The sequence below is a fragment of the Trachinotus anak genome, unplaced genomic scaffold, assembly GCF_046630095.1.
Source record: "Trachinotus anak isolate AG129_WGS33_773 ecotype Australia unplaced genomic scaffold, CSIRO_AGI_Tana_v1 ptg000024l, whole genome shotgun sequence".
NCBI lineage: Eukaryota > Metazoa > Chordata > Actinopteri > Carangiformes > Carangidae > Trachinotus > Trachinotus anak.
The window spans coordinates 14,440,450-14,455,695 of record NW_027273875.1 but is presented as its reverse complement, the minus strand read 5'-3'; the positions used below and the strand labels follow the sequence as shown (position 1 = coordinate 14,455,695).

At 41.1% G+C, this 15,246-nt stretch overlaps 1 protein-coding gene across 2 annotated transcripts in view; it reads left to right on the top strand.

Annotated features, from left to right (window-relative positions):
* mark4a (MAP/microtubule affinity-regulating kinase 4a) overlaps positions 1 to 15,138 on the top strand; it is a 28,694-nt gene extending 13,556 nt beyond the window's left edge. Inside the window, exons 9-18 of one of the 2 annotated variants that reach the window (XM_071460501.1) lie at positions 2,616 to 2,735; positions 2,825 to 2,924; positions 3,033 to 3,142; positions 4,076 to 4,262; positions 5,601 to 5,812; positions 7,053 to 7,156; positions 8,461 to 8,745; positions 10,337 to 10,419; positions 11,112 to 11,156; positions 11,284 to 15,138. In XM_071460501.1, coding sequence (XP_071316602.1) covers positions 2,616 to 2,735; positions 2,825 to 2,924; positions 3,033 to 3,142; positions 4,076 to 4,262; positions 5,601 to 5,812; positions 7,053 to 7,156; positions 8,461 to 8,745; positions 10,337 to 10,419; positions 11,112 to 11,156; positions 11,284 to 11,348 — 1,311 coding nt within the window. In that variant the 3' untranslated portion in view covers positions 11,349 to 15,138. The remainder of the gene's footprint in view (positions 1 to 2,615; positions 2,736 to 2,824; positions 2,925 to 3,032; positions 3,143 to 4,075; positions 4,263 to 5,600; positions 5,813 to 7,052; positions 7,157 to 8,460; positions 8,746 to 10,336; positions 10,420 to 11,111; positions 11,157 to 11,283) is intronic. The other variant, XM_071460500.1, reaches the window with a different exon arrangement.
* The last annotated feature ends 108 nt before the right edge of the window (positions 15,139 to 15,246 follow it).

The following is a 15,246-nucleotide window of genomic DNA, read 5'->3' as shown; positions in this document are numbered from 1 at the left end:
GACTAGATAGTTCTTATTGAATTATTGTAATATAGATCACTTTATGATTTAATATATATATATTACTGTAAAAATGACTGTGAATTGTGGTTGAAATTGAGAAGAGAGAGAAACTATAGCCCGACAATACTGAATTTTTGAGGCTCGTATGCATATTTGATATATGAGTCTTACAAAGCTTATAAAAATAAATTGGCAATATCAATATTATTATTATTATTATTTTTTACTTAAACATAAATTAAATGTTTTTTTACAAGTATCACTGTATTTTGTTAAACCTGCAACCTGCTTTAAACACTAATATTTTATAAGCATATAAAGTTGATTTGGTGAACGTGTTAGCAAACCTGTTTGCTAATATTTACAAATCACACACACATCCAGCAGACACATAGCCCCCATAGCATTCATTTAGAGTTGTTTTTCTGGCCATCTGTCAATTGTCCAATAATAATATTTAGTCCTAGAATTACTCTTGTTTTAGCCCTTATTTTGGTCTCCACCAACTCCTGCAGGAAATGATGTTAAATGCTAAATGCTCCACTGTGCTCACCAGCTATCATAGCAGCTTGAAAGAATTATGGCAAATATATTTATTGAGCGAGACATTTGGAAAACTGTGTAAGGGTTAATTTCTTAAATACATAAAGAATATTTTTTGGCAATTGTGTACTGCCATATATTGTTATTTTTCAGTTGACATATACAGTTCATTGATACAATATCATGATCATGATATAATAATCAATGACCAACTCAGCTGATTCATCAGTCAAGCTCCAACAAAATGCTATCCAGTGATAGCATTTTGTAGGTCATACACATAATGTTAGAATGCGACTTGCTTACTTCTATACAAAGTGAATGTAGTTGACTGCACAGAGTGAACAGTGTTTCCCACAGGATTAGACTGTATTTGTGCCAGTAGCTGATGAAGAGTGGGGGAGGGGGGTCTTTGAAGCCTTTTTTAGATTAATTATTAAATATATAATTATGGTGCTCTGCTGCAGACAAATAAATAACTATAACAATATCCACAGCTATTGCTTCAAATTGTGTCAAATACCAACCCTCACCAACTTGGGTCAGATCGGTGAGGGTTGTGACTGGCTAGTGAGCCCAGTGCTGCAGCCCACTCTGCGCACCCCGAATGACAGGAACTCAGAGAGAGTTGCTAAAGTGACAGACAGGGACAGTAAAAACTTGTCAATATGTTTGTGAGCGAGAGAGACAGAGAGAGACAGAGAGAGACAGAGAGAGAGCAAGCAGAAGAGGGGATGAGCGAATCAATGCACTGTGCAGAGTGTTCAGTGAAAAAGATTTAACCCATTTGAAATAGAAAAAAGAAACAGAAAATAAATATGTGGCAGACAGTGTTGGATGCCACAAATAAATCAGTATACAGTATGAGAAACACTGGCACTATAAGGTAGTTGTTGGGTTGTAGACAGCAGAATTCTGAATTATGAAAAAAATCCTAACTCCATCCACTAAATTAACACAGAACAGACAGATACTAGTATCAAGACATCAAGTCTAAGCTTTTTTTTTTAATGTACCCTAAGGATTTAGTCTGTGTGTGACTGTAGTTGTTGAAACAGATAGTTCATTGTTAATCAGGAGGCAGTTAATCTGTTTTTATCTGGGTGAATTTCTGCCAGAAAAATCTGAAGCTACTTCCAGTCATCAGAAAAACTGGTCCCTGTGTTTATGAGTGGAACATTGTGCAGTTAAAGTATGATCAGTATGCTCTGTATGTGTGTCCTGATGAAAATCATGGGACTTCAAGGATGCCACTCACATCAGCGTGTATTGACATGAGGGAAGAGGACACTGTTAATGTGGCTTCATGCTTTTCCTGCAGTTTTGCCCCAGTGTCTGTTGGCTGACCTTGGCAACCTCAAAAGACTTTCACCCTCAAACATGTAGAGCGGCTGTTGAGAAAACTTCACGATTAAAGTCGAAATAAATACATACAGATTTAAATACAGAACAATCTGTCATTTATATCTGTCAGAAACATAACAGATATACATAGCCAAATATTGACCTTTTGATTTCTCCTCCAAATGTCACCCCCACTGATGAATTGAAGTATTCAATAATTATCTCCTCTCTTGTCTTTGTTTGTTATTGCACCATGGAGTTCAACCTGCTGTTAGAAAAAGACTAAAAATAGTATTTTTATCCAAAATCCAGCAGATGGCAATGAATGCCCCCCCAAAGCTCAACCAGAGGGTGAAGACAAATGTGTATTTAACCCCTCTCACATGTGACTGCAGCCCAGCATACTGCCTGCAGTGAGGGACCTGGGGATTTACTTTTTTATGCAACAGTCAGTGTTACATCAGACTGGCTGGTCTCATCAGAGAACTTCAGACTAGTGTGAAATACTTTCATGTCCCGTTGGTTATGCTGTTAGTGAGACTTCCACATAAACAAACAGAGTGACAGTTGTGAAAAGTCAGAATGTCCTCTACTGAGTTCACTTATTTGCTATAATCATCTAATCTCAGAACTAACATCAATGCATATGACTCATGTTACAGCTGTTTCTTGGTTTGTGTTGAGCTTGCGCTGTATGTGTAACATGTTACTGATGTGGCCAACAGGAGCTGAGGGAGCGCGTGCTGAGGGGAAAGTACCGCGTGCCATTCTACATGTCCACAGACTGTGAGGGGATCCTTCGCCGATTCCTGGTGCTCAACCCCGCCAAACGCTGCACCCTAGAGGTGAGGAGTGCCAAATATCACAAACATTGAATTTACCTCGTGTGAAATTCAAACCCAGCTGAAGCTTTTCTGTGATTCTGTCTCTACAGCAAGTCATGAAGGATAAGTGGATAAATTCAGGGTATGAGGGGGATGAGCTGAAGCCCCATATAGAACCTGTTGAGGACTACAGTGATCCAGCTCGCATAGGTGAGTCAGCTGCCATTCTGCAGAAAACTGATCAGTAGAGTCAAGACAGTCAAGATGTTTTATTGTATTACTGTCTCTTTCTCACCTGTGATTGTTTGTGTTCCTCAGAGGTGATGGTCGGGATGGGCTTCACTCCAGAGGAAATCAAGGACTCTCTGCTCAATCAGAAATACAATGAGGTCACCGCCACTTACTTACTGCTGGGCCGCAAAGGCGATGTGAGTTACATACATCTACCACAGCATTTATTCAGCCATAGTAGCTGTTTAGCACAATAACAGTGAATTAAATTACTTTCTGACCTTCTCCTCAATCCCCAGCTGGACATGAAAAATTACTGACTACAACATCTTTAAATAATTTGGAATACTGTTGCCAAATAGAGTTCTTTCTATGAAACGTATCCATATTTCTATGATACACATCCATAAGAAATAATAATATATTTATATATATATATATATATATATCAAAAAATATAAAATTTAAACACAACACTGTTTAATATGGTCTTAAAACCAACCACCATAAAAGAAGGTTAAAAATAAAATAGACAAATTTACAAAACTGTGTTTAAATTATTAGATTTCTGTGCTGTATATCTGCACTTTTTCTTTCTATATCTTTACCATGGTTATTAAATTAAACATCAGCTGTTGCATTTTTAATAGATCTAACTCTCCTTCCCACAAGCATTATATAGTAGTTATTAAATATTTATACTTACTTATAATTCTAACTTGACCATGTCTCAGAGAATACCACGGTTAGGTGATTGTTCTACAGACAAAGGTTTGATGGGAACCTCCACATCCTCTTTTGCACTGTCTTGGTTGTGGTCCATGTACAGATATATTGACAATGGAGTTATGTGGTCAGGATCAAAGATGCTCAGGGAATGTGACCAAATATTCAACACCAATACAATGCCAAATTTTGTGGCTTGATAGTTTTTGATGTTGCTCAGTCACATTTTGGTCAATTCTCAAAAAGTACAAAGGTTCAATACCCAGCCCCACTTATTGGAAATGTGATTGAAAACCTTTTGGCGAGACTGAAACCCCATTCATCCTTCTCTCTGTGACGCTGAGAACATCAGGCATCTTATTGGCTCACACTTTCTGACACTTTTTCTATCTGTGACGTTACAGGAAGGCAGTGAGGCTCGCACAGCTAGTAGCCTGTCCCTGGCGAGGGTACGACCCAGCCCCATCACCAACGGGACCAACAAGCACTCCTCAGCCACTGGCTCCTCTTCCTCTTCCACCTCCTCCTCACATAGCAAGACCCAGCGCAGTGCCTCCACTTACCACAGGCAGCGGCGACACAGTGACTTCTGTGAGTCTCTTCTCTAAGTTATTTACTCGTAAGGCATTACAGAGCCTCTGCAAATCAGTGCAGTTTTCATCTTAAATGAGTAGTGCTTGTTATACTGTCTGCAATTCAATCAACTGATGATATTGCTTTAACTTGCTCTGAAGATTTGTAATGAAGAACTTAAAGGTACTATATTTAAGAATGTGAAACAATTTAAATGTATCAATCATGCTTTATTCCCAGTGTTTGAATGGATTGCAACGTAACTTAACGTAACATAATCTTCCCAGACTTTCTCAGTTGCCTATAACAGTCTGTGGTAAAATGACTTCTATGTAAAGGGCTTGTTTATGGTCGGTCCCGCGTGCCTGGTCTCAAGGCCTCTCTTCCACTCCCCTACAGTGTGCAACACTAGCTAATGTTAGCTTAGAAATGGAGTCTGCTAACGCTAAACGACCTGCTCCCAGCACAACACACTCCAACTCCAACATAAACTCCATGTAAGCACAAAAATGTGACCAACATCAGGGGAAAACTATGGTCAATATCAGCTGATAATGATATTACCCTTTACAAATCCTATTTTAAAACAACATAATGTCAAACCATAGTCTCGCATAGCCAGAATCCCACACGTCATTTTAGCACAGCGCCAGTGCTGGAGAGTCAAATGTGGTCTAAAATATAGTTTATAGTTGGCATATCTACAGTATATCTCATCTATCAGCATGATGCCTGTCAATCATGTTCAGTTTTGTGTAGTCGGACTGGTCATCAGGACGACCGGGACAATTCCTGGCAGGCCAACATGGTCTTACCATCCCTGTCAGTACCATCCTTCTTTGTGTGTGTCTGTCATTTGGGGTGCACATGAGAGCAGACCACATTCATGCTTCAGTGAATAAGTCCAGGGCATCATGCTGCCACTGCTAAATGTTCCTTCCATACACTCATCGTTACATCACCACAGGTCTCTCATCTGCAGTCCCATTTAGTCCTGTTCAAATCTCCTCATGGTCGGGCAATAATGGAAAAGTAGACTGCTCTTCTTCTCCTAGTAATCCTTAAATAGGCACTATCCAATTGCCATACAGGGCAGAATTTCTTTCACAACCTGACCAACATGTCACTGTTTGGACTGATGACATGCTTATGTATATATCTATGGAGGGCGATCACGAGCAACAGGATGCTGGCTGCAGTTCAGGGTCATTAATTACAAGGGTTTCCTGAATGTTACATATCGAACCTTTAACCAGTCACAGTGTGAAGTAATATTTTACGTAAAGCACTGTGTTTGCAGAATACTCCTTATATGAGTCTCTGTGTGTCTGTGCTCTGCTGTCCTCCACAACAAAGGTGGGCCTTCCATGCCCGTCATGCACCCCAAACGGAGCCCGACCAGCACGGGCGACCGGGAGCTGCGGGAGGGACGAATGCCTTCACGTAAGGCCAGTTGCAGCGTGATGGGGAGCCACAGCCTCCCTCCCTCCAGCCCAATGGTCAGCAGTGCCAACAACCCCAATAAGTCTGAGATCCCAGACCGCCGCAAAGACATGACTGCCACCACAGTAAGTGTTGCCACCAGGCCCCCTGAGTTTGAAACTACTTAGCTGTGGAAATTTGGCAAGATTACCGACAGATATTAGATTTTTGCATTAATTTAGACTTTTTCCCCTGTCGACCATGATACAGTTTGTCCCAAACATCATACCGCTTATTCTCAGAGTCATAACTGGAACACACAGATATTATACTCACAGTGTAATCAGCAGTGATCTCAGAATCCAGTGTCCATCAAAGATAAACATGAATCCTGGCTCATGATCATCAGATGCAGAGTTTTTCCTTAGTATATAAGTCATCCAGCTGGTTGATGCCTGCACAGTATGAACAGGGACTGTTAGCAGCCAAAGCAGCAGGACTTAACATGAGACATATTTGCCAGAGTATAAACCAAAACACAGAGGTGTAGATGGTTTTAGGTTCAGCAGTCAGACATCCAGAGAGGTTCATCCTCAACTTTACACCAGATGTTTTGTGCAGTGTAGGATAAAACGTGGCAGATGTTGCACATGTGTTATTTTTACCTCATAATCAGATACTGAAGCACAACACTTGACAGCAGACAGACTCGCTCAAGTGAGGGATCATCACAGAAATGCATTGAAATGGCAGAGAGAGCTTTTCAGATTTTTGTCATTAGCTTTCTTTTTCTTCATTTTTTCCCATTAGGTAACTCATGCATTGACACGCAAGCCTCTTTTTTAAACTATGTATTACGGCCCAATGAGCTTACTTTCTTGTCTTTTTCTCATTTTCTCATCACAGACAGTTCAAACCAACTTACTGTTCAACTGGGCTCCCTCTCATTTTATACGCTACTTCCTGCAGTTCTGGCTCTTTCCCACTGTTATTTTTCCATGTCTTTGATGTTAGGGTTCACATACAAGTTATGCTTTATTATTTGATTAATTTAGATTTATGGTTAAAACATTAAAGTGTAATTTGTATATTACATGAGAAAAGTGAAATTGGCAGTAGAAAATGAAAAAACACAGAACAACACAGTCTAGACGATGTCTGCTGTAGAGCCCACCCACTTCTCACATAGACCCATGTGCAGATATTTATTGTGAAATAAACAAATAGATACTGATACAGATTACAGTTGCTAATATCACTTTTTAAATATTCTGAGACAAAGTGCTCAAGGTTTGTGAATGTGACTCTGTAATAATGTGGCTCTCACTGCACTGAATGCCAAAGTGACTCTAATATCTTCCTCTCACCTTATTCCTCTCTCTGCAGAATAACATCCCTGGAAGCGCCATGACACGCCGGAACACATACGTGTGCACAGACCGCTCAGGCGCTGACAGACACTCTCTTCTGCAGAACGGCAAAGACAACAGGTACAACCTTGTGTTGAAGGTTTTAATGTTCATGATGGTTCACATGTTTCATAGCTAGCATGTGATACTTACATGAGTTTGATGGAGCTGCATCAGCACAAATCACATGGATCTATGGTGAAACATTAACACATTGTAAAGAATAAATTCTTGAATGGTACATTCGTGATGGATGCTATAGTCATTCAGCCTTGCAATATTTACTTAAGCAGTTGTCACTCAACTGTTAAGAGGGTGTGTGAATTTACAAATTTGTAATTCACAGGTTCACTTTCAACAGTTTCACTAACATTATTCCTGCAGCCTAAAAAACTGACAAAGATAAATAGAGATGGAAATATTTGTTTCATTTTGCTGGCTAAACACTAGAGGCTAACTCAAGAAAACGGTGTATGGAGATAGATTCTGTTGCTTGTGCATCTCTGTTTCTCTGTCATAGGCTACCTTTGGGGGCAAATTTCAGACTACAGATCAGTCAATTGGGGGCAGTTTAGGGACAAAAGCCATGTCCCCGATTTGGAGAATGCAGATTTTTGGGTCAGTGGTTAGGGTTCGGGTAAATGGAAATGAATGCAAGTCTGTGTGTGTGTGTGTGTGTGTGTGTGAGAGAGAGAGAAAGAGAGAGAGAGAGAGAGAGAGAGAGAGGGAGAGAGAGAGAGAGAAACAGAGAGAAACAGAGAGATAGAGAAACCAACATAGGCATATAGCCACAGGCCAGATATTGTGCTGAATAGGGAGTGTAGCTGTTCTGTATGCTGGTGTGTGAACAGTGATCGGATTTCAGTTGTGCTGTAGGAACAGTTGAAAACAGTCAGGATTTAACTGTAAGTCGAAAAATGTAATGAGTGCATTTGTAATGTTTTTGCTTAAATAAAGGTAAATCTAGATGGAAATATGGTCAAATATTTACATATTTATAATAAAATTCCATTAATATTTTGAACTGTTCTGCTTTTTCTCCTCTGATATAGCATTGCATTCATATTATCAACGTTTTCAGACTCAAAACTGACAAAAAAGTTTTTTTTATTCTTCACATTCTTCCTCTTTTTCAAAACAATTTCCCACAATGCAATTCAACCGGCACAATTTAGCCTTAGATTTGGGCATATTATGCATTTTCATCAGTATTATTGTTAATTAGATCCTAGCCCTGGTAGTTTCATAAGATTTCTTTCCAGCCCCACCCCACAGATTTTTTTTATTTTTCAAACTCGATCCAACTGGTGCTGAAGGGTTTTTATCTAATGAAGTGATTTACTCAGTATAAATCATTTTTCCTATTTTTTTTTTCTTGTCTGCAGCTCCCTGGGCCACCGCATGCCTGCAGCTTCTCCCTCCACACTCAGTATTGCTGGGGCCGGAGCTGCCTCCTCCTCTTCCTCTTCGGACCGATGCCGCCTGACCCGAGGCTCCACAATTCGCAGCACCTTTCACGGGGGACAGCTGAGGGACCGTGGGCCCCCGGTTTACTCGGCCCCACCCACATCACCCACCCTGTCCCACCATGATGCCAGCCCCCTGCCCCATGCCCGCACCAGGGCAACCTCCAACCTCTTCACCAAGCTGACCTCTAAACTCACTCGCAGGTAGATATACGCTGTATATCACATATCCCGCAGGCATGCCCAGGTCACGTTTGTGAACCAGAAACACAGTAGTTTTTGACGTGGTTTAGTTCCTGATTAGGTGTGACACACCAAAACAGTCTCTTATCACAGAAAAAAACTGACTGAATGATTTTACCTCTTTATGGCCTCCACTTGTTCTCTAAAGCCTGCAGTCAGTACTATTTAAAAGATTCAGATTTTAAAGGAATAGTTAAAAATTTGAGGAAATGTGTTTTTTCAAGAGTTAGAAGGACATGGATACTTCTCCCAGAACTGTTCATTTTATGTGAAGCTGGAGCCAGGATATAGTTATCTTAGTTCAGCATAAAGACTGGAGGCAGGGGGAAATGACTACGTCAAATCTCAATCACTAATGTGTTAGCTATAGGTATTTTTTTATTGCATAAAGAAACCAAAACCTAAAAGGACAAGCTGTGGTTTTACAGAGGGTTATGTGCAGGACTATTTCTTGGCGGGGTTGAGTATAGTTTGCATTAGTAACACTAATGAGATTAATGCGTTTAATGTGTAATCAGTAAGCTGTAGGTTTATTTTTTAACTTTAAACAGAACCAGTCTAGCTGTTTTCTGTGTGTGTGCCAGAATTGGTCCAGATGTGTAGCATCTTACAATCATGCTGTATATGGGCCAGATTAGGGTCATGGAACTGTGCATATACTGGGACAGAAGAAAACAGGCACGTGGCCCAAGCGTGGGCCGGATTAATTTTGCTGCAGTTAAACAGTCTCTTGGCTGCAGCGTCATATTTAGACATGACAGTAGTATTGATCTTCTTATCTAACTCTCAGTAAGAGTGAATAAGCATATTTTCCAAAATGTCAAACTATTCCTTTAACTACAGATGTTGAAGTTATAATGTCATAGCTGGAATTTTTAGTTATACTTTTCAACCTGTTTGACCCCCAGCCTCCACATTTTCTTTAATTTAGACAAGATCTTAATTTTTGGAGCTATTGTGACATGATCTGTTGCTACAGTCCTTTCTACCTCTCTACACTCCACCTAGCTTTTACTTTATTTCTGGCTCCCACATGCTCTTGTATGCTCCTAGGCACACCAGGGCCCTGATGTTTTCATTCCTCAGTTTTTCTGGCCTCCAATTTTTACAATTTAACATTTAAGGCTTGTTTTGCCACTGGGGTGAGTATAAGATTCACTTTAGATCGAATCAAATATGATATGAAATTATCTGGCGTTGTTGTTGTTGTGAGGTTCTGCCTTTCAGCTTGGGCACAGCCTGACTATGGATCTATGCTTATCAGAACATTTTATTCACCCAGGCCTTTTGGCAAGCCCTTCTGTGGCCCTGGATTATCCTCTGCTCCCCTCTCCCTCCCAGTCGTCATAATCACACTTGTCTAATCTTATCAAACCTCAGCTTTATCCTTGCCAATCAGCTCCTGCGCTGCGCTCTTTTTCACCACTTGCTCTCCTGTGATTCAATTATCTTCTCTCTTACCCCCCTTCCTCCCAACCCCCCTGCTCTTACCCTGTATTCCCTCTTTCTCTCCATCTCTATCTTGTTCTGCTTTCCCCTGTCATGGCATCAGGGTCAACCTTGACCCGTCCAAGCGCCAGGGCTCAAACAAATCAGTTTCGGGTTGTACTCTTCCACAAGGATCAAAAACAGTTAGTAAGTTCCCATGTCTCGCTTCTTTTTTTGTCTACCTGTTCTGCCCCATCTGTCTGCCTGGTCATGCAGGAATTTGCTCCAGTCCATGAATGCCTGCCTGACTTTTTCGTATCTTTATCTATGAATTATTGCTTGTTTGCATGACTTGTTAATCATCTTCATACTGTCAAGGTCTCACACTTGCTTTCAAGCATGGTTGCCATCAAGCAAAATTCATTTGACTTTTGTTTTTAGCCTTCAGTTTCAGGATCAGTGTGTCATTGTTATAGGAGATTGACTAGTCTTTGACTTTATCATCACCCTGAACATACCCTTAGAAATGGTGTTTTATGTTTTCATTTTGTATTTGGGGTTGATGGGATGAAACCCATTGAATGTTTATTCCACATGTTTTGGGGAACAGTGGATGAAAGTGTGTAGCACCGTACACAGAAGTAATTAAAAGTCAAAGGACTGCATTATATCTGCATGCTTTAAAAGTTCTGATTGAGAGAACAGAAAAGTGTATTCCTGTAAGGGGGTGGGGGGGTGTGGGGGGGTGCACCGTTGTACACATCACATGCTTCTTGTTGTTGATGCTTGCTTGGTCCTACTGTATAATATCCACTGTTGAATGCCATCAATGCCAACAGTTGTGGGTTGGTCATTGTAATATATTGGATTACCTCTTACTCTGCCCGTTTGTCTTACAGGGTCACAAATGAATCTGAGGGAATCAGGAGATTTGCGGTCACAAGGTCAGTACATGTGTTGCAGCTGCTTTGACAGCACTTGGATTATATTAATTTTTAAATTTATGAGACCAGGAGTCACAGCTATGGTTCAAGGCCTGAACATCTTTCTGGTTTTCCCACCTTTCCCTAGTTGCCATTTACCTGGGTATCAAAAAGCGTCCGAGCCCCGGGCCGTCGGACGTGGCTGGGATCTGAGAGGTGGTGGGCGGCGGGACCCTGCGGAGGTGGTACTGGCTCTGCGGGAGGCGGCACTCGGGTGTGGCTGCCAGGTCCACCACGCTGGCCCCTTTCTGCTCTCCTGTACCCATGGCATGGCAGGGGGCCGCGTGGCTTTCGAGGCCGAGGTGTGCCATCTTTCCACAGGCAACTCCGAGACTTCTAACGGGGTGCGCTACACGCGACTCTGGGGGGCACCGCTAGCTTTTCGGGACATTGCCACCCAAATCTCTAAGGACCTTGAACTTTGAACAGAGGGTGTGTTTGCGTACAAGTGTGTGTTCTTGTGTGAGTGAGTGTTGATGTGTGTGTGTGCAAACAGAGAGGGGTGGAAATAATTGAAAAAAAAAATGGAGGGGCTGGACCCGAGAGAAAAGACTTCTCCTTCTGTCTCTTTCATGACCCCCCCCCCCCCTTGCACAAACACACACACATACACACACAGATGCACACACACTTACCTGACCCATAAAGTCACATAAACTGAGGTACCCCCTCTCCACCCAATCACCCCACCCAGCTCAGCCAACGTCTTCACTGAGCTACTGCACCCACTGGACCTGGACCAGATGGAATCTAGTTGAATATTTTTTATTATGCTACTCTAGCCATAATGACTCTTTATTTTGTTATTTATTGCTCTGATCATTGTTTTTACCCACTGTCACTTTCACCACTACAGAAACACATCATCTCTTGTGTACTGGACGGCAATGACAAGCCAGTCCTTTTTTTTTAAATTGTTCTTTTATATGTCACCTTTTATGTACACTGGTCATTTTTTCTCCTCCTGCTGGCTTTTCATCACCTGGGGACGGTAACGTGCACAAACGTGGAGATGGTCAGATTCAGTGACATGACAAGCAGCCGCAGAGGGTTGCGTTGCTGTGATTTGTGTACATACAGCAGTGACGACTGCAATGGATTAAGGTCAGTGGGAGCAGGGTTGACACGCCTTTGAAACAGCCAATCAGAGGCTGACATGGAGCACAAAAAAACAGTCAGAGGCCGATCTTGAACTTGAGACATAAGCTTCTCTGCGTGAGACAAGCAGAAATGAAAATATAGATAAAATTCACTGAGAAACAAACTTCAAATTTTCATGCATCAAAAAGAAGACTGTTTTAGATTCCGGTTGCATCAATATCAAAATTAAATCAATACATCTGACTTGGTTAAAGTATTAAGGTTGTAAAACTTAACATACCATAATTTTCATTGAAAAAGCCGTCTATACTGGTTCTCTAAAAGAATTAGATGGACTTGAAATACCTGCAAGGACAGCATGTGCATTACATGCTGCTTTCTGATTGGCTGGATTCACTGCCTGTCAGCGCTGGTCAACAGCAATTCGGATTTTCCATCCTCCCACTTTGTTTCATCCCTTTACCTTTCTTCAAAAGCATCGCACTGAAGGCACAACAGCAGCGACACATACCTGAGAAACTGTCAGACTCAAAAGTGTTGAAATCTTTCAAGGCGGTTAAAGCAGGGGTGAGCCACAAATGTCGTACAAAACATCCCACCACTGTAAGTCTGGGGTATTTTCAGTGCAATGCAGTTCTTTGGTTCTATTTTGTGCCATGTGATCTCACCTCAGTCATCTCGTCAGTATGTCGATGGGAAACACCAAAAGTGGATCAGCCAAGCAGTGAAACCTCTCAGATTACACACTCACCTTTACACATACATAGAAACACACACCCTCTTCTTCTTGTGGCACAGTATATAAACTGGTCTGTCCATCATTGATGACTGTGGGGATCAGGGGGGAGTGTTCTGGATCTGGAAAAGGCACGATGAAGGCAGTGTGGACGGTATTTTCTCCTGTTTAGTCCATTGCCTTTAAAGTGAACAACCCCCAGCGCCTTCATACAGTACATATTTAATGTAAAAAAAATAAATAAATAAAAAAAAAAGAAACAGAACAAACTGAGAAAGCTTTCTATTCTCCCTCCCTGTTTTTAGTGAATAACATACTGTGGTATTTACGTAGGCTACAGAGATCATGTTGTTTGGCTGCTAATTTACTGTTAATACTATTTCTCAGTTGTGGCTTTGCTCACAGTGGCCCAAAATATCCCCCTTCCTCACCCCCATTTCCTTTTCTCACCCATGATAAACTCTCCAACTCCCTAAATTTAATAGGGATGCCACCCTTACCTGTCCACACTCATATGTACCACCAACTTTTTTCTATCTTCACAATGAGCGTTTGGCTTTCCTCGGCTCTTTGTTTGAGTCCCTGTTTTCTCACAGGAAAACACTCTGCCATCATCAACACTCTCACGTTATAGACCCATATATGGCATCTTCTCAGTCCTGTTTGGTGTGTGCTGTTTCATGGAGCCCAACGGGGAGGGTGGTTTTGACCTGTCCTCCCCTTCAGGGTGAGACGCAAAAACCAATAAGGGCACCAGGAGTCTGTCCTTGTCCTCTCCCTGGACTCATTGTGGTGTATATTAGCATTAGGTAATATAGACCTCAATGCACTTTGCTTTGACTTGAATCAGCTCCTTCCAGTGTACCTGTATAGGTAATACCCAGAACTAGCCACTGGAGGGCGCCAATGTCTTAAATGTGAAACACTTCGATTTGTGGATATTTGCACAGGTACTTTATTTATTTTTTAGAATAATATCATTAAAAAAACAGGATTTATATCAGTCAGTTGATGGCTGTATATAAAATATATGAATATAGTATATATCTTAGAGCTCAAGGTTTATTTATAGCTAGAGCAAGGGAAGTAATTCTAGTTTAAAGCAGTTTCTGTCAGTGACAATGGGGAACAAAACCAACCTGCAATCCTGCATGACTTTGGGTTTTAGGGTAAAAAAAAATGAAACATGATGCACACCTAGGATCGGAAGCTTTGTGAAATGCAGACATGGTAAATTTTTTCGACATGTCTTGATACAAAGAAAACGGTGCTAGATGTAGCACCAGGCCCTTCCCCTTTTCACAAGACCAAACAGGACAGTTTGGGTGAAGCACAGTGACTTCACTCCACCTTGTTTGCTAGAGGATAGGTTCAGTACATTCAAGAGGGCTACTGTGTTCTTAGAAGTATTTAGATATGCCATGAAATGTACCACAACATACAGTGTGTAAGGAAAGTGTTGTTTTAGATCCAGGAAGGACTTTGGGAATAAATTGTGCAATTTTTATTGCCAGTTCTATTTTAACTTGAATTTACAGTGAGCCCAATAATTTCCTGACATGTCAAAAGCCCTGGGTTGCATTCAAGCCATAGAAACGTTGCGTCACTGTCTCCTGATTGCAAATATGAATCAGGTTGTTTGCAGAACATTTCAGTGGAAATTATTGACGTGAAACTGGCTGAAAAGCAAATAGCCTAGTGTAAAACAATTCACTCCTAGCATAAGAAGGATGAACATTGTCTTAAGGTGGAAACTACTGTGAAAAATTGAGTTTTTCTTTTAACCTGAGTGTTGAGTAAATGCTTGTATACCTGCTCAGAGACAGCGTGTCACTGGTCTGGTTCAGATGGTGGATGGTACAGTATTACAAACCCAGGGGGCTCAGTATTTAACATGCACTGTCATTTCAAAACTGATTTTGGAAACAGTTGATGTTATATGCAAAAGAGACAGAATAACACACAGTTTGACCTGTATGAGTAATTTTACACTGCTCTACTGTTTAATTCCTCCCCTCAGAAACAAACTGTAAACTGAGATTGCGTGATTCTGGTATATAAGGAGAACATGGAGCTGAAGATTAATAAAATTCACTGATGTTGGCATTTCTCCTCATTTTGGTGTCTTGTTTTCGTAGTTAAGGCACAATGTCTGAATATTTGTCAATGGTTTTTGATCATCTGACAAGGTGAGTGTAATGTGGAGGTTATATG